At 37.5% G+C, this 19,874-nt stretch overlaps 2 protein-coding genes across 2 annotated transcripts in view; one reads left to right on the forward strand and one right to left on the reverse strand.

Annotated features, from left to right (window-relative positions):
• The first annotated feature begins 6,115 nt into the window (after window positions 1–6,115).
• LOC137583913 (ficolin-1-like) lies at window positions 6,116–6,724 on the forward strand. Its single transcript, XM_068299102.1, has one exon. It carries the CDS (start codon window positions 6,116–6,118, stop codon window positions 6,722–6,724), a length of 609 nt encoding a protein of 202 aa, XP_068155203.1.
• A 371-nt stretch (window positions 6,725–7,095) lies between these two features.
• The window catches only part of beat-IIb (beaten path IIb), a 30,398-nt gene continuing 17,619 nt past the window's right edge, over window positions 7,096–19,874 (reverse strand). The window contains exons 3-7 of the mRNA XM_068300201.1: window positions 13,188–13,403; window positions 12,982–13,117; window positions 12,774–12,907; window positions 7,305–7,581; window positions 7,096–7,250 (exon numbers count right to left, since the gene is read on the reverse strand). Of these exons, the coding sequence (XP_068156302.1) occupies window positions 7,126–7,250; window positions 7,305–7,581; window positions 12,774–12,907; window positions 12,982–13,117; window positions 13,188–13,262 (747 nt within the window). The 5' untranslated portion in view covers window positions 13,263–13,403 and the 3' untranslated portion in view covers window positions 7,096–7,125. The remainder of the gene's footprint in view (window positions 7,251–7,304; window positions 7,582–12,773; window positions 12,908–12,981; window positions 13,118–13,187; window positions 13,404–19,874) is intronic.

Here is a 19,874-nt window from a genome sequence, read left to right on the forward strand (position 1 = left end):
AATTGATGATGGCGTTCTCCGTTACCGCAGCTGCAGTTGACCAGAATGAAATTTATAGTTGCCGGAAAGGCCAGCGAGCACAACACAACTAAGCAAAATAACAAAATAACATTGACAATTGGCAATTTAATTTCGAAAGAAGAAAATACTTTTTTGGTATAATATTGCAATTGATTTAGGTAACATCACGAGAATTTTAGCTTATAAATTTTTCGTGAATTGGCAAATGTCGGCGAGACGATGGCTAGCGAAAGGATGCAGGCGCTTTGCATTCAGCATCCAATCCAATGACAATAAAGTTGAAAGTTTAGGGAAAGGTTGCCATTGCCCTCGTCGCCGCCAACGCAGTAAGTAAACATGGGCAAAGCTAAAGCCAAAAATAGAAACAGCAATAGAATGAGAACCAGTACCCAGGACCAGGTCATGACGTGCATAGAATGGTACGTGTTTTGGTCTAAGAGCCCTCGGCAATTGCCACAAAATGCTGCTGCCATTGCCATTGTTGCCACTGTTGCTGCTGCTGCAGTACAGTTACTTTTGCGGAATGCTTAATTCATGCGTGCAAGTGCGGTCCAAACGTTTATGATGTGGTTATGTTGCCGTCGTTGTCGTTGTCGTCATCGTCCTCATTGGCGAACTCCTCATCGTTGCTTTGCATTGTTTGCCAGGGCTGCTGCCACACGGCGTATGCGTAATGAGCTTACCTTTCCTTTTAAATGTGCGTGTGGCCGTGTATGTGGGTGTGTCTGTATATGTGGGTATGCACTTCTACCACAATTAGGCATTCTGGCTGCGGAATTTACGTTGAGACTACGTGATGGCGTCTGGAATCCAATCTGAAACACAAACAAGTGCGTAAATTGAAAACTTTAAAGCGAATCACCAATATAATCTTGATCTGTTACTCTGATTTACTTGCGGTTTCCGATTTCCATTTACCTCCAGTTCAATGGCCTATCTTCCGACTCAATGTTTAATTTTTTTTTTTTTTTTTGTGGTTTTTTGTGTCACATGGTTACAGTCTTTTGGCTTGACAGTGGTGTAATAAATGTCAACACTCGGCCAAAAGCGTAAACATTTTAAAATTATAATAAAGTCGAAAAATGAAAACCATTTATGTATATTTTTGTCACTGAATGAAACGCGGCTTTGCAATGAGAGCGCAAGGAATACAGAAAAAACAAGGCAAACTCGAACTTTACTGGAAATATCCTAAAAATTTCTCTTTTGCATTTCTTTCTTACCACATGTAGTTAACTGATTTTATTAATTAAATTTATTTCAATCTATTTGGTTTTTCGTTTAACTTCCATTATGAAAAGGAAAAAAACATTTTGATTCTAAAAAAAAACAAATCTGTAAAATATTTTACAAATAAATTTCTAAGCATCTTTCGAAATGTTATATGAAATTAGATTGTGCCAACTGTATTGCCTCCTACAGAACGTGTTTGTATTGTTTCCAGTTCTTTTATTTTGCGGTTTTAAGCGGCAACTACCTGCCCTGCATGACTCATACCTGGGCTAAAATCCCTGTAGCCAACGATGTTGTTTGCCCTTTAGCTCCTTCTACATGTATTTCTTGCCATAACGATTGACCGAACAACTGGCTGGCTGTCTGACTGACTGACTGACCAAGTCTCCCCGTCAGTCTGTTTGTTTGAATGTTGATTACCCGTTGCTGTCGGCAATCTGCAGGTCTTCTGTTGACTCCTCGTCCCTCAGTCAGACACAAACACACGTTTGACAGGTCGCTGACGGGCCACGAGCCGAACGTTTAAACGGCGCTTAAAGGCTGCGGCTTTTGCGGCCAACAGCAGTAGCAACATCCAGGAGCATGACCAGCATCTGGACCCAGTGTATGTAGCTTGGGGACTGGCGCAACTGTAGCAATGATTACGTTTGCGGCATTTAAAGTTCATTTATGTCGTTTTAATTAAATGCTTATGCCATTGCCAATTTATTGCTATTGTTCTTATTATTTTCACTATCAAGAGTATATGATCAAAAACTTTTTTTCTGTTTTCAAAAATTTGCATAAAATTAAATGGAATGCAAATTACTTGTCCAAATAAATGTAGAGCCTATACAAGAGCATTCACATAACATCCGTGCTATCAATGGGAATCGAAATCGAATCGAAATCAAATAAATGAGCAAATTCGGTTTATTAAATTACATTTAATTTTGTACAAATAAAGGAAAGCTACAAACACAAATGAAAAAAAAGTAGAAAAACAACAAATGTTTTTCCAATTACTGCACATGGAAACATAGCTTTGCCATGAATTTGAATTTGCTCATTAGAAGAGCATAGATCAGCATCAATAATCAATTATTTAAAAATTTATCTGATTGTTGTAAGTGAAATCTTTAATCTTTTTCGTCTAATAAGTGATTTGTGATTTCTAGTTTTATAGTCAACTTTTATGTTTTCTTTTGATACTTATTTGTACAAAATTGTGAAGATACATATAAAGGGCTAAAGGGTATGCAAATTTCGTTTTGCTAGCAGTCTAAATTGAGAGCTTTTTGTTTTAGTTAGTTTTATTTTTGCATTACGTCAGGGCCTATAAATAAAATAAATGATGTTAGCTAATTAGCTAGTTGCAATTTTTGGCGGCATAATATCAACTTATTTGTATTTGTATTTACATATAATTTTGTATGCAACATAAATTATTGATTACAATTTTTAGCTAATACGCACATACAAATAGACAACTCTACATACATTTAGTTTATTTATAATTACCGTTTTTTTACTTCTAGGCCGAGAGACATTTTTGTTTTGTGTCTGCATTACAAATTGCAATTAAATTGCATTTGGTGTTATAAATTGTTTAACTCAATAGAATGAGCTGAGGCTAGAAAATGTGTGATGTGGTGGGGGGAGGGTGGTAAAAGGGCAAAAGTGTCACCGTGATGCGTAGGAAAATATGAAAAAAATCAAATTGTGTGAGTAAATAAATTGAGTTTTGATTGCTGTTTGCCAGGTTTTTATATACATATATTTTTTTTGTTCGCTGAACTAACGAAGTGCCATTGTTGCCACACGCACACACGCACAGATATTAATGATAATTTATGAGTATATTTGTGTGACACTTACAATATGCAATGTAAATGTTCAATGTGAAAATTTCATTTGCCAAAAAATCAGTCATAAAATTATATAAAAATGGGAATATATGTCTTATATATAATAATATAGGTATACAAATATGGGATATGCATACATATGTGAACTCGTATGTGTTAAAATATTCATGACATGCATTATCAATTGTGAGAGTTTCCTATTTGCACATTCTGATTCTGATTCTGTTTCTGGTTCCCTTTGCACTTACTTTCCTTTTTTTTTTTTGGTTTTTTTGTGAAATGAACGTGTGAATATGTGTTTTAAGCGCTAACGAAGCAATTGTGTGTAAATTGAAATACCGATAGAGGCTTCCCATAGATTTATATGCATATGTACATACATTCATATGTATGTACAATCATTCGTATGTTTGTAGATATGAGGAGTCAAACCCAAATGACCAAGTGCCTGAATTGAAATCACTTTTCACTTTATCATTCCCTTCGTTCTTTTGAGCTTTTCCCTTTGCAATTGCAGTGGTTTCTAGCAATTCAATTTGTTGGCTCCTTTTTGCTCCTTCACACTGCCACTTCATTGGGCTTTGTTTTGCTCTTAGCTGTCGAGGCTTTCAATTTTATGACTTCATTCTGCTGCTGTAGGCTTCAATTAATTAATTGACCTTTAATGAGCTGTCGTTTGGCCATGGAAATTTATAGTAAGCAATGTTTCTCAGCTGCTTTTGAAAAGATCTCTTTTAATGGAAACGCAAACAATGGGATTCTTTTAAATACAATACACACGAAAATTGGTTGGCAAATTTGTCACAACAGAATGATTCTTTATAAACTAATTGAAAATTATTTATGGTGCAGTTTAATCATTATAAAATATGACTATTTTACCAAATTATTCAGAAATTAAAGAATTTTTAAGACTTTAAAGGAGCGAAATGGCAGAATATACATAGTTTGCATTTAACAATCTTTAGTGCTTCCCGATAGGATAAGCATTTTAATGTTGTCGGAATGCTTCGCCTACTCACATAAACATATACATACATATGTATGTATGTATTTTATGAATTGGGGTAAGTTGCTTTATTCATTTTATTATCCTGTTACCCAATGGGCCATATCATATTCCTATATATTTGCTCAGTTTTCCCTTTGAGTGTACAAATTTGCTCTTTAATGCTGTTGCATAAATCATTTTTTCGCAATTCGTTTCAATTGCATAAAAATATTTCATACGCCACTCTGTCCATTTGCCTTGAGGGAGGCGTGGCCAATGACAAGCAATGGGAAGAGCCCAATCCAACAACCAAAACAGAAAAAAAGACAAAAAAAAAAGGAGCAAAAAAATAAAGGAATATTCCAACGGAACTTGCTCTGTTGCAATAGCCCCCACGAAACGACAAAGACGAAAATGCTGCGCGTTAACACACACAGGCACACACGCTCAGTTACACTCACTCTCATATACATAGATGAAAGGGTTAAAGGAGGAGAAGCGAAATGCATTTGCCATTTACCCAACTTGGCCATGGGCCAGTCCAAAGTAATGAAAAAATGCGTTTGCCAAAAAAGCAAATACATGGGCAACAGCAAAGGCAGAAGCACCAGCAAACTATGTGGCCAAGTCGAGCAACTGACTCCTGCCCACTTATGCAAGCATTCGGGCGAATGTGCACTGCAAATAAAAACCAAACAAAACACAGTGCCAGCTCCAAGGCGGCACCGCAAAACGGAAACGGAAATCGGAAGCTGCAACTGTGAGCCAGCCATAGAAGCAGCGGCAGCAGCACCGTCAACAGTAACGCCAGCGGCACCGGCAGCATCAACTAGGGTAAGAACAGAAATAAGCGGCAAAAGGCGGGTCTGGGTTGGCGATAAAAGTGTTGCAATTTATGGCCAGGCTGGTTGGCGCCCGGACTTGGGCACGGGGCATGTGGGGCATGGGTTTTGGGCAGCTAAAGTTTCTGGCTAATTGATTTTGTGATTTTATCATTTAATGACTTTTTCACAAAGCTTTGAGCTGCTGCTGTCCTGTATATACTCAATTTTAATTGTATTATATAAAATCCCTAAAAGAAACAGCATCAACTGTTTCTTTTAAATTCACTTTATTTTTTAACGGCTGGCTAAAAGTAGGCAACACTTCTTCCAAAAAAATTCCTTTAAAACGCACACAAAGGGCACTATCCTTAATATGCTCAACATCAGTTTTTCTTTATTCCTGTGTCAGCGTTTGTTCTTTATATTTTTTTTTTATTTTACATATTTGAATACAGTTGAACGTTATCAAGTTATATTGCGTAATATATATATTATATACGAAGAACATTTAACTTACGAATATATTAGGTATGATATTAAAGAAATTTTAAAAATATCAAAAACTTATTTCTATTCTTTGGATAAGGTTCCATAATAAGTAAAAATTGATCCAAAAAGTATGTTAATTTTTTTAACTTTCTATAGTATACTTTGTGGTTCCTATTATCCAACCCCAGATCTCCTGATATCACAAAATCTGGCCGTGATAGACAAAAACCAAGTACGCAGTCAGAAATCAAGTTAACGTCACCAAAAATAATGTCGGCCTGTTTAAAATTTATTATCTGCAATGAGTACAATAAAATACCATACAATGTAGGTCTTAACGGATTTAGAGAGTTTAAAACGGTAGGTTAGGTATTCTTTAATAAGATCAAAGCGTGCAGTTTTGGCTTAACAAAGTATATTAGTTCCCATTTTTGTCATCATTCTTATTAAGAATGTTGCCGTGGAAAGTTGTTATTCTCCTCTTTATTAGCTTGAATAGCTATGTGGTGGCTAAGGTACCAATTAGATATACCAAAAGACGCCATCACTCGCATCACTCGCATCGCTCGCATCACTCCCTGGCTAATGTGTCTCTGCCAATACAAATGAGAAGTCGCAGAGATAAGATTTATGAAATAAAAAATGAAATCAACGACCACAAAGAAGTAATCGCCAACTGTAACGAAGCAAAAGTTAACGGCATTTATAAAATGGTCTTACCTGGATACATTGCGCCTATGACTGTACGCTGCCAAATCGGACCGGAAAAGAAAAATGGCAATTGGATAGTTATCCAACGTCGTTATAAGGGAACTGAGAATTTCTTCCGTGGTTGGGAGGATTATAAGAATGGCTTTGGTGATCTAAAAACGGAATTTTTCTATGGCCTGGAGAAGGTGCATCGCATGACAACTCATGAACAAATGGAGTTGGGCTGGGTAGTAAAAAGATTTAATCAGAAGGAAAACTACCTCATACACGAAGAATTTGAAATTGGCGACGAGAATAGCAATTATAAAATTGTAGAAATTAATCGACCGCGCGGATATCTTCCGAAAGATGCTGTCGAGGAACTTCGCAACATGGAGTTCAGTACCTATGATCGCAAAAATGATCAACATGATATGGAAAACTGTGCCCTTACCTACCGCAGTGGTTGGTGGTTTAAAAAGTGCTTTAAGGTAAATTTAAATGGTGTTTATACAAAGAAATCAGAAAGGCAAACATGCCACAGATGCATCCGATGGGTTGGTCTTGGTGAAGGTTTAGAATTCACCATGATGATGCTGCGTCCAAGAGAAGACTCTTCCTCTGAGTGACTTACAAAATTCTAGAAAAAAACTACAACAAAATTCTTCTCCATCAAGACAAAAAAAAAAAGCCGAAGCCATTGTTACGCTTGATCCTAGGGAAATCCAAGAACACGGTAAAACAATCTCCGACTGTAAGCAAGCTGAATCCAATGGCGTTTACAAAATGATCTTATATGGATATAGTGTAAGCCGCTAAATCGGACCGGAACCTCAAAACGTGTTACACTTGATCGTAACAATGCACATTTGTTCATTGTTTTTTTTTTTTTTGTTAATGAATTAAATAAAATTTTTTGTTGTCTTTTTTTTTCATCAAAATAATATTCTAAATAATTAAGAACAATGTATTTTCTTGTTAAATGCAATAACACAAATGATAATTTTAAATCGATATATTTTTAAAATATTTATAATATTTGCATAAGGATGATGGAAAGTAAGCCCAACGGTTGATACGATCGTTGACTAGCTGTCGATGTATAGAAAAATGTTTCCAAAAAATGTTGTAATCCTGTGCCCGATGACAGAGTAACTGGAAAAAGGTAATATTAAATTCATTTCAATTTGTAGTTTGCATCTGGTCTACCTCTAGCCGGTACTGGATCCTTTTGCGGTGTACCCAATTCGATTTCCTTATACTCCTGATAGAGATCACCAATTTGGGCTGTGCAACGCAGCAGCAGGGCACCTCCGCCAAAGGCCGCGGTGCCCTTGCCAGAGCCAATGCCCAAGGCATTTGATGTCTGAATATTGGCATTAACGCCGGCCACAAAATGTACGGCCTGTAGTTGAAGTTTTAGACTCAGACGAGAAGCGATTAAGTTGTCAGTCGAGCGTATATATTGGGTGGCCTCCGTGTATACCTGACCAGAAAAGAGACAGTTATTTGTTTTGAATATTTATGTCCAAGTGAATATAAAATGAAGCCTATTCCCATCACCCTTTCAATAAAATGTGCTTTAAATTATTCATGATCTACACAGTAGAAACCCGAACTGGAATTGCAAGTGCCATTGCAACTGCAACTGATTTTGCTTTCCGTTTCCGCTTGCCCAAGCTAAAAATATATAAAGTTGGGAAAAAACCCCAAAGAAAAAATTCAAGAGAAATAAAAATGGAGATGGAGTGAAAGCAAAGTTTCGTCCCCAGTTTTGTGCAACTGCATATGAATGGCAATTTGTCGTCTGTCTGCGTCCTACATGTAAAGGATGGGCTAGGCACTTGCGTAGTGTGTGTGTGTGGTGGGGAGGAGAAGGAGGGTTGAGAGGTTATTACAAGCATGTTGCACTTGCGGCCATGGCTGGCTGCCTTTTGCCCAACTTTGCTCAAAAAGGACACAGAGACTGAGGAACGGACCACTTGCCTGCATTGGGCACAATTCTAGGCAAGGAAACGGACATGGGCATGTCATATTTTGTTGTTGTTTGCGGCAAGAGTTGTTGCTGTTGGCCATGGCCATTTAAAAACGAGTTTTCAATGTTCTACATAACACGAGCTGAAGCTAAAACTGCAACTGAAACTGGAGTTGGTGTTGGAACTGGTGACTGGACACTTATTCACTTATTCGCCTTGCAGTGTTTCTTTTTCCTCCCTTTTCCCTTGCATCAAGCAACAATATTGTTGCCTCTCCACAATTGTCTAGATTTGCTGTTGTCCAACTGCAAGGTTATTTTCGATGCAAACTGTTTATTTAATGTCTGTTTATCTGTCTGTCTTCAACTGTTGGATTTTTCATTTCCTTTCTGACATCACCAGGACATCTTTCAACGAAATGCGTCTAAGCCCGGCATATGCATATATGCCAGAGCACTCTACGCCTTCTTTTTTCCGCATCATTTGGCTGCTTTCGCCTACACGATTTCCTTCTGTCAATGCCGATGGTCCTCACAAGTAAAATGCTTTTTCCAAATGCTTCGGTTGTCATACAACATTAAGGGCATGTAATGGGAGGAAAAGGTAAACTCAGCTTGTTGGCAATTTAAATACAATAAATATGCATTTCATTTCCACTTACAAACTCGTTCAGGCGCCATTTACTTATGCATGTGAAAAAGGTGTAAGATCTCACAGGTAACATGGACGGGAATCGGGTCACAAGGAAGGAGCAAATGTTTAAGAAAAGAACAAAAAGGATGCTCAAGGAACAAACTAAACTCCCGCTTTCACCTCTCACGACATTAAAAGCAAAATCGCTTTATTGCTTTGGTCCTGTATTTGTTGTTGTATTTGTTGGACGCCTTTTAACCCTTTTCACACACACACATACACTTATATACATATACATACATATATACATACTTTTACAATACACACTCACATTCTGTTTAGCTTTTTGTGCGTTTTTGGCTTAGCTTTTTATTTGAATTTTATTTTTATTTTTATGCTGGCAAAGGAACAGCGGCATAAAAAGCCATTTTCTTTGCTTCCTTTCTCTCTCTCTCTCTCTCTATCTCGGTCGTCTGCCTCTGTTATATACCATCTCTCTTTCTCTGTCTATCTTTTTCTCGCTGGATTCCTGCCTCATTCTATGTGGCAATTTAATGCTGCGTAATTTACGAGAAACTCTTAAGAAGCCAAGCGCTTTAATTAAGCATGTGGCTGAGTCACAGTAGCAGCGACCCAAAAGTGAAAATACCCTCATATTTCTTGTGATTTACCTTTATGGCATTGAAAAGGAATACCCTTAACCCGCTAGCCCAGCTCCCTTTTGCTTTACCATTTTAGGCAATTAAACGAACATTGGACATTTGCTTGCCTAAACATTTTAGCCAACTTAACAAAATAACATTCTACACAAATACAAAACTTCGTTTTTCCTTCTTCCTTTTGACCAGAGTTCATTTTGATGTCGTGGCAATTAATATCGGTTTGTCCTTGTACATCTTTTTGCTATCCCCTTCTTCAGTCCGCACCTTCCCGCTTTGCCGGCCATTGTCGATTCTCATGGAAAACATGTTAATTTGTGCCAAAAAAAGGATTATGCAAATTGAGTGAAAAAGGCAAAACTAAACTAAATAAACATTACACATCCCACACTGAAAACTGAAAATTGTTTGCCAGAAATTAACATTTTCAAATTGCATTTCGTTCAGTTGTCATTGTCGTTGTCAAATGGGATTTTTGGTCAACAGTTTTTAGCCTTTTGCATAAAATATGATGACTCAATTATGCAGAATGCCACCAGCTTGGCCCAAAAACAAGAATATAAACTAAAGCATAGCAAAAGATATTAAAATAGAATTGTGTCTTTAATGCCATTTGGTCATCGATTTTACCAAGAATATTCCATTAATCACAGGCATTGAAATGGGCTTTAATTATGTTCTTAGTTTGTGTTTTTTGTGAGCGCTTTATAAATAATTTATCAAAAATCGATTTGCCATCCATAATCCAGCATGTCTGCTCTGCCACGCTTGTTCTCGATATTGCCAACTAATCCCAACTAATTCCCTTGATTCACCAAGACAGAATTTATAATACAGAGAAGTCGTTTATTTATTTTTCTCGTTTTTTTTTTTTTTTGCTGTTGGGCTACTTTTTCCATTAAATGTGTCACAAAGTTTCTGTCGCTCTATACTTTACTTAATTTAATGGAAAGCGGATTTAATAATAAGTAGACCGAACGAAAAAATGAACTGTTTTATCGAGCTAAAGTCGAAATTTTAAAATAGTTTTTTTTTTTTTAAAGATTATATTAGTTATGTAAAATGATATCTAACAATGAACTGTCAACGAATCTTTGAGTGTTTAAGTGTATAACTGTAATGACATATTTAAGTTTCGATTAATAATATCAAACCTAATTTAAAGTGTATTAAAAGTTCTGTAATGGATTTTCCCTTTCTTTTTTATATTTCTAAAATTTATCTTAGCAACAAATTTTGTTGCTTAAAGTTTTTGTGTCGCAATGGGTCACACATTTTAGTACTTACATACGTATTTGTGGCTTTGGTCTGATGCCTGAATCTAGAATTGTGTTTCAAGACGTGCTAGGTCGGTCAACGGCATTCAGCTGGCATTATTTATGTTTATGTATATATATGTATGTGTTTGCTTTATTATTATCATCCTAGTCTTTCCATCTAATTTAAAGAGCGTGAACAGCTCAGCTCACCAGCCACCCAGATCATAATTCAATATCAAAAAGGCATCTAATGCTCAGGCATATGAAACTAAATTGCAGGGCCATTGCCATCACAGAATGTGGCTTCAGCTTCGTTGCCATCTACTGCTACGGTTTCTGCTGCTGCTCCTGCTGCTGTCGATGTTATTCTTGTGGTTGTTGCTGCTGCTGTCTTTGTCAACATAAACACAGTAGATATAAAATTTTATGTCACATGACAGACTCTACTTGGGCTCGACTCGACTCGAGTCAAGTCTATTCCCAATTCTCCTTCAACTGTTTTTTTGCACAAACACACTCACACACACAATCACACACACACACACACACACACACACACACACGTAACGCGCACTTTTGTCTCGGCTTTTGTCATTAGTTTTTGGCCAGAAGAAAGAGAAAAGAAAGTCTAGATAAAATGTTAAACGGCCTGCATGTGTGCGTAAGCGTATGTGTGCCTCCGAAAAGTAGACTAAGCGACAGATATATAAAAACGACAGGATAAGACACGAAGACAGTCAGCCAGCCAGCCAGTCAACCAAGCCGCCCACTTCGGCACGTTATGTCTGATGATGTGGGTAGACATAATATAAAAATTTATGAAGCGTTTAATAAGTTTTCTTTTTGCCCATGCCAGGCAGTCAGTCGAAAGTTGTCTCTTGTCCCTGCCTGAAAATTTGTTCATCTCTCACTCGTAAATTCATTTGAAAATGCTTTTGTCCGGCTTGGGCAGAACTTTAATGTAATTTATTTGATGTCGTGGCTATGATTAATAACAGCAGCAAATGCGACAAGTAAGAGGACAACCAGGAGAGAAAAAAAGGTTAGATATGGGGTACATTTGGTATGTCCTGCGGTCAAAAATATATAAAAAAGAAATGAAAGAATTTCTAACTCGAAATGGAAACGCCTTTAAAAGGATTCACCCAGCGGGTGTGTATTCGTATTTTTTTTTCGCATTTTCATTGTTGATTTATGCAACTGATTAGCGGCGGTTCTCAAAATTGATGCAAATAAAAAATGAAAATGCCAGAAAAGGGAATGACTAATGATGTTAGCAAGTCCAGAGAGAATCATCTATATGCATATGACTTGTTTGCCCAGCTGCCTAACAGCCTTCCCCTGCGCCCAACGCCTACCGCCCAATCCGCAACCCCCACCCACAATTTCATGTTCATATTTTGCAATGATAAATGACAAACAGCAAATCGTACAATCAAATCAGACACAATGTGAACCCTTTCCTTATCCTTTTTCTTTCGAATTTTTTTTTCTTTTGGTTTATTGACTTCATTTTGTTTGTGTGTGTGGCAGCAGAAGAGAGAAAAGGGTTTTTCGAAAATTTTAATTAAGTGGATAAGATACAGACGGTGGGGTGTTTAAGATGAGAGCTTTGATTAAATTACTTCATATTCATAAATAAAGAACATATTCCGGCTAGGCCCGTCGCTTGAGGAAGATTAGACAGCAGCTACCACACACACATACACACACACACCCACACATGTGGCTTCAAATGAGATTAGGCAAGAACAGTGAACAGCGGTAGATGCAATTATAAAGGATTTACGATGCCGTTAGGCAAGTCAAAGTCAAAGCTGTTTAATTAGGATTCCTCCCTACAATCTCTAGGGGTAGGCTCTCAAATATTTCCCCCGCTCCGCCCTGGCTCTGTAAAACATTAATTACACATTAATGCAATGCAGAATGTACATTGTACGATCTAAATGATACAGCATTGTGTCTTAATTGCCATCGTCTAGTTGGCATTATGTAAATCATTTTACCTTGGGGGGCTAGTAGTAGCTCGAGCGTGCTTGAGACTTATTCTGAACCGAAGCCAACCAAACCCAACCCATTCCGTTTCATTCCATCTTTGGCATAAACACATATTATGTTAATATTAAGATGGTCTGCCAGAGATCTACTTACCGGCACATTGTTAATGGTAAAACGCAGCTCGGCCTTCGGCCGCGACGGCAATGTGCTGCAATTGGCTCGCAGGACATCGCCTGGCTCATAGCGTGTTTGCTCGGTAAATAGTTGTGGGCGTTTTTCCGGAAACTCTGCCAAAGAAACCAAAAAATACAAAGGTATTCATTTTTGTAGTTAAATTTGTGGGGGGAGTCGGTGAACTTACCCACAACTTGCATTTGCGCATAGGCCATGGAAGTGGAATAGAGCGGTGCATCGGCAGTCACCTCGCAACTGAATTGACCAGACAACCCAAAGGTGACATTGCGTATGTATACTAGTGTGGCATTGGAGCTGCCCTCCTGATGGAAATCAAAAATGTGTTTAATTACTCTCCCCACTCTACCAGTCTCCTTTCCATATTGCACTTACGTCCACTCGTATGCCAGGATATTGAAAGACCTTTGTGTTTGGATACTCGCCAGGTGTAAAGCGATAGAACTCCATTTGCCCGCGATAGAACTTGATTGAATAAAGCGGAGCCCCCCTCTAGCTGGTAGTTGCAATGAAGTGCCACTGACTGTCCTCGACGAACTGCAGGCGGTTGCACTAGCAAATTAACATCGCGTAACGTTCCCTGTGCAGCATCTGGATAGCAGCAAAAAGCGAAAGAGAAGCAACGAACGAAAAAGTCGAACAATGAACAGGAGATTTATTCAAATTGATGCGGCATGGTATGGTATGGCATGGCAAGTCTATCAAAAAACGGACAGGTAGTGCCCACAAATTGCCAGCAGTTGTCGACCACACACACACACACAGGAACACACATGCAAATACATATCTGGTGTTCCAAGGCACAGTAGATATTTGCATACATGTTGAGTATCAATATATAAACAATATTGAATCGGCATCATTGTCCGATATGTTCATCTTCTTCTATAACAATATTGAAGATCGCAACATGCAGCTGGCCTATAGCATACTTTAAGGCGATTTAAGGCAATATAAACTCTACAAGAGACACAGTCAAGGCTCAAGCAGTCAGCCATAAAAGGCAAAGTCGTCTGACTACATCAAAAAGCAATTTTCCATTTGTTTTACAATACAACCATCCTGTTTCTTTTACCCTCTCTACTGTCGGCACCTCTATGCACACACACACATACATATGTCTGAATTCATCGTGCGTGGGTGTGTTAGTGTGTGTTTTGTGTGGCAAGTGTGTTTGGCTTTCCATAAACTCGCAAATCGTTTAAGCCGCCTTACGAGACGATGTAAACCTCTTTGCCTAACTTTTCTTCTATTTGATTTTTTTCTTCTTTCTTTTTCATTTTTGCTGTTTTCTTTTCTTATCCTGCTTGCTCCTTTGCTTTCAATATGGGTACTCTCTTTATAAAAACATTGATAGCAACGCAGGCACAATCAATGCCCTGTCAAAGCAACGTGCGTCATCTTACTGCTTCAATTTCGCCATACGCCTAACGCCCCTTAAATATTGTCATGGGCGTGGCCAAGTTTGTTGATTTGTTTCTCGCAAAAACAACCTTGCCCTTTGAAAAGTTTAATGAAATTATAGCAAATGTGGATATGCGAATTTTCTTGCCAAAGGATTGATTGTTCCTTATGGACAGAAGGTGACTAAAATCTGCACTAACAGCTCGCATGGCCTTAAATTTTTGTTGCCAAGGAGAACATTGGCAATATTTTCCATATAATTTTCTTTTTTCTCTTTTTCGTTTCAACTGTGTAACTTTGGCTTTGAGTGAAATATGTGCAGCTGTGATCATAAAACGTTTATTGACTGCAAAATTCAATATATCATGTATTCAATATTATGACAATATGCATTTTTCCTATATGCATAAAGCCAACCCACCCGTTCACCCACACACAGACACACCCTGCACTACAGGGCATTCATAAACTTTCAGGCACACAGATTTAGTTGCAAATATGCGCGAAAGTATGAGATTGGGCCAGACAATGGGGTTTGGAGTCTGACGAACTTTTTACAGGCAATCGACTGAGTGCAAAAGAGAGAAAAAGGAGATAGAGTGAGTGCGAGCCAGTTGCTCCGTTTGGAAGCAAATGTAAGCCATGTGATGAACTCACTTGTCATAATTTATGGGTAATATTTTTATTGTCAACTTTGGTTGGACGGAAGACTGCGAGAATCCAGAGAACAAGTTGCAAAAATACTCTGAAGTGGGATGAAACTAATTTAACTTATTGTCTGGCCATCTTTTACGTCTGCTCTTCCTTGGCATCGCTCCTTTTTTTCGTATCCCGTTGCGGTTTTCCGTAGAATAATGTGCAATAATTTAGAGACCCTTAAAAAAAAAAAAGAACCAAACCAAATTTCACTTGCATATTCCTTGACTTTGGCGTTGAAAAGAAGCAACAAGGAGTAACAAGCAAGGGAAGGCCGCACCGCTACTTAAATATTTTATATAAGTTTTTAACTTTGCCACTTCTTTCATTGTTGTGGGTGTATGTTAGTGTGTGTTGTGTGCCGTTCCGCCGTCTGACACTGCGAAAATCCAATAAATGTTTTAAAGTTAAACAATTTATGGCAAACAATAACAAAATTTCACACATGAATTCTTCATGTAATTACGCGTGCCGAAAAACAAACAAAATTAAACAAAAATAAATTGCGCGGTCTCGCAACACACACATACACACACAGACATTCACACACACAATCATGTCGACCAACACATAGAAATACAGATAGGCATTTGGCTTGAAATATATTTTGTGGCATTCGACGATAATTAACGCAATAATTTTTTTGCTAACTTGCAAAATGAACGAAAAATGTCGACAAACAAATTCTGACTAAATAAAACTGGCAAAAACAGTTAAGAGGATGTCAAACAGCACAAGTGACAGGCCTTTTCATACCCTGGAAATGTATATTTATTTATTTATTCTTATTAACTTCCTTTAACTGACTATGTGTTACTTTAAGTCGAATGCTCATCCTAATACACTTTAGTTGACCTTTTAGCTACAGGGTATAAAATGTGTTGCAATTATTTAGCATAATGCATAAGCATGCCAGAAAGTATATATATATAAAAATAGGAGTAGAAAAATATTTGCATAATTTGTGAGTAAAGTGTGTGTTGAAATTATGTTTTAAAATGGCTCTGAGTGCCCTTATAGGGAGGAAAACGAAGAGAGAGAGAGAGAGAGAGAGAGAGACCGAGAGAGATGAAGGGACAGAGATGCCAGGATACTCTTGGTCAACGTTTTCATGTGGACAAATTGGCGTGTTACAGTTTTGAAAAGTTGCTGACATATTTCGACTGTCCATAGTAGAAAATGATAGAGAGAGATAGGGAGAAAAGAAACAGAGCAAGAGATGGTCGTATAGACTATAATTATGTGTTGAATAATGGAATAGAGATGTTGAAAAGTTTGTCATAGTTTTTTTTATATGTACGTTTTGTTCTTTTATTTGTTGGTCAACATCTATGACTAATTCCGAACTTGCTAATTGTCGTTTTCTGGTCAAATGAAAAATATTTGTTCGTTTTTTGGTCTTTCTTTCGTGGTCTTTATGTCGCCTCTGACTTGAATTTAATGCACTCAAAGTTGTTTTTGTTAACTACCATCATCACTTGCGGCTGCTGAAAAAAAAAAAACACGATTCATAAGTTTCGTATTTTGTACCCCCGCCTTGCCATTAAAATGTAATATCATTATTTTGGCATTTAATGCAGAGTCGAATCAGAAACAAAGACTGTGTGTACGTCTGTGGACAATGTACAGAGAGGGAGAACCCTGAAAATGATAAATAATGAAATATTACACACACAAGGATATAAATAAATGAATGAATAATCTCTCTCTCTCTCTCTCTCTTTCTCTTTTTTTCTCATTTTTGTCCTTTGTCTGTTTCCCGTGAACAAAATAAAGTTTTATTTACCCACGCACAAAGGAATGAGAGGTAAAGGAGGAGTAAAGCACAAGAACAGTAACGAAACAACGTTTTTATTCCTTGCCGTTGTATGTCCACATCGTTTTCTTCCCCTCAGCTACGTATTCGATTCGACATTCATATGTGAAGACTCTGTTTCCTGTTTTATTAATAAAATAAAAGAGGCATTTTGCAGTTGCCAAAGAGTCATCAATAGGTTTGCCATAATACATCAGCAAAGGAACGTAGCGAAACAAGCATTCAAATTTAATTCAAATTGGTCCTTAATTAAAATATAGAATTTAAGTGTTAGAAAGCTCAACGAATTTTAAAGGGTAATCCAATTCAGAGCTTGTTGTTGAGCTATGTTTGCATTCAAGAAACATTTAAAAGGAATGCGATCTCTGCTATTGTCACAATCCAATGCCAATTAGGTTTTTGAATATGAGAATGTCAATTTCATTTATATTTTGATCTCTGAATATACTTCCATTTGGCTTTGTCTAAGTTTCGCTTTAAATTTTAAAGCACGCCTGTTGGCCGGTTTTGTATTAGTTATCAGTATAATTTTTATAACCGATTCAGATCACGGCACCTTTTTATAGCTTTAGGTTCGTGGCCAATTGTTTAAAAGCCACACAATTATCAAATTTCCTTTATGTAAGGGATTAGCTGATATCTACCTGCACAATACATATTAACCACAATAACACACACATACACAGATGCTCGACCCTAACAATATAATGTGTAGCATAGTTTTGCGGGCTAATCAGTTGCACGTGCTAACAAATTGAAGCATGGTTAAGTTTAGGTGAAATTGTGTTATATTGGCTGATGAGCTAAAAATAAACCACATGAACCTTTTGTAATTAAATGTTGAGAGAATTTTCACGCCAAGCCAAAAACCAATCATCTGTGTGTGTATGTGTGTGTGTGTGCGTGTGTGCGTTTAAATAAATTTCAACAAAATGTGCGTAATTAATGCGCCAAACTGAAGCAAACAACAGGCCGAGTGGCTATAAATTGTTGGCTATCCATTTATAATACATATACATAGACACATCTATATGCGTATACAATATGTATGTATGTATACTGGATCTGCCTCTGCGTTTGCGGTCAACCTCATGTTGCATACAGACGCACACACACGTACAAACACGCGCAGAAAATCAGTCGCCTTTTGGGTTCTTATCGACTGGTACTGGTGCTAATGCCAATGATTGCAGTTCATTAAGCACGCGCTGGCTCACGCACATTTCGCCGCTGACAGGCATTTTCCCATGCCAGAACCAATGACCAACCGCCAACCATCACCATCGATCCATTGGTCCATTGGAGATGCCAGCACCTGATGATGCCTTCACTCATTAGCCTACCTATCTTCTTCGCTTGACCATTGGCATTGCCTTGCTCTGGATGTTGCTGTTTGTTGTCGTTGTTTTAACGCCTATTCGAGCTTTAATCTTTCTCTCCCTCTCTCTTTCTCTTTCTCTGTTTCACTCGCTTTCTCACTGAACTGTTCATACATTTTCATAATTTTCCAATGTCCCACTTGCTCGTGCTTTTGCTTTTGCCTTTGGCTGCCATTATTGTTGATTGCTTATTCATGCATTCATTCATTTATTCATATGCCTCAATGGCAGTAGTATGAGAAGGAAGATAATCATGAGTCTTGTCAATGGCTAAGGACTTTACACTGGCACTCCTTATTTCATTCCCCCAAAATTAATTGCGGCCGCGTTGTGTTTCATGTTTATATTTTAAATTAATTATAAATATTTATTCATCCTGATTAGTTGGGCCTGATTGGATGGGTTGGGTGGTTGGTTACATTGACTGCTTGGTTAGTCTTTCCTTGCATAACCCAAATTGATTTTAGTTTATTTTAGTCTGGCTCGGCAGCAATTCATGGTGAGTGGGTGGTGAATCATTTCGAGTTTCGACATTTTGTGGGTGGTACAATCGATTACAAAAGACTTGGCTTTAAAGCCAGCGGCAACTCAATTGCTTGTTAGCCATTACTCTCTTTCTCTGTGGCCCAGCTAACCGAATTCATTTTTCTCCTCCTCTTTTCGCCTCCTGCGGTTCACTATAATTGATGGCAGCATCAATTTCCAAACGAAATAATCAAGCAACACAGATACAAATACACAAAATACACGCACACACACACACAAAGCTCACAGCACCCACACTTACACACACACACACACATATGCTCTCACGTTTCCGCAGATTCCTCGAGTGTGTGTATTCTTTTTCCTCCGTGAGTCAAAGTTAATTTCAGTTTTAAGTGCCAGCTGCATCACAAAAACGAGAAAAATTTCAGTAAAATTATTGAAAGCAACAAAAACTTGAAACGTTTAAATGAAAAACACGAGTCAATTTATATCTACCGACATCTACGTGGCATCTACCATTTTTTTGATTCTACTGTTTCTCTGCTTTTCTGTGCTTTCCTTTTTTTTTTTTGGCGGTATTTTCAAATGTTTTTCTTTGCCGTTTAGCCAATGCCATTTTCTTCTTTTGCTTCAGTTTTGGTTTTCACATTGCCAATGCCTTTTGCAACAGGAAAAACCATCTACACGATGCACAGAATAGAGTACAGCGTTTTGGTATGGTTGTCAGTTGTCGGCATGCTCGTTTCATTTATTTGGATGGATCCTGGCATCCTTCAGCAAAAAAAAAAGAAATACACATACACACACGAAATCTGCACAAAAATGTACGGAAATTCATCTTGATTTGTGCCGAGGGGTTTTTAATACCCTTTAGCTAATGAGCAAATGGGTATGTCTGTATTACATGTAGGAATGCACTTACATATAAGTTAAATTACCTAAGCTCAGGATTAAAAATATTAGCTTTCTTAAGATATTTCTTTAAAAAAATGGATATGGGAATCCGTAATCACTCAAAAGTACAGATGAACTTTGAGTTCAAAACTTTTTCAATAAGATCAAACCTGGCAAACAGTTAAACTGTTTTTAATCTCTAAACTTTTTAAACTAAGCTACCATTTGGAGCATTTTAAAATCATGAAAAATATGACCACGATCTGAATCAATATCGTTTTAAATTACTACCAACTACATGTGTCTTTCCTTTCCCTTCGTCTTGTAATTATTCTACATACTATTGGAGATGTAACAATTTGTTTGTAGGATATATCAAAGTCG

This window comes from Drosophila tropicalis, unplaced genomic scaffold, assembly GCF_018151085.1.
Source record: "Drosophila tropicalis isolate 14030-0801.00 unplaced genomic scaffold, ASM1815108v1 contig_878, whole genome shotgun sequence".
Lineage (NCBI taxonomy): Eukaryota > Metazoa > Arthropoda > Insecta > Diptera > Drosophilidae > Drosophila > Drosophila tropicalis.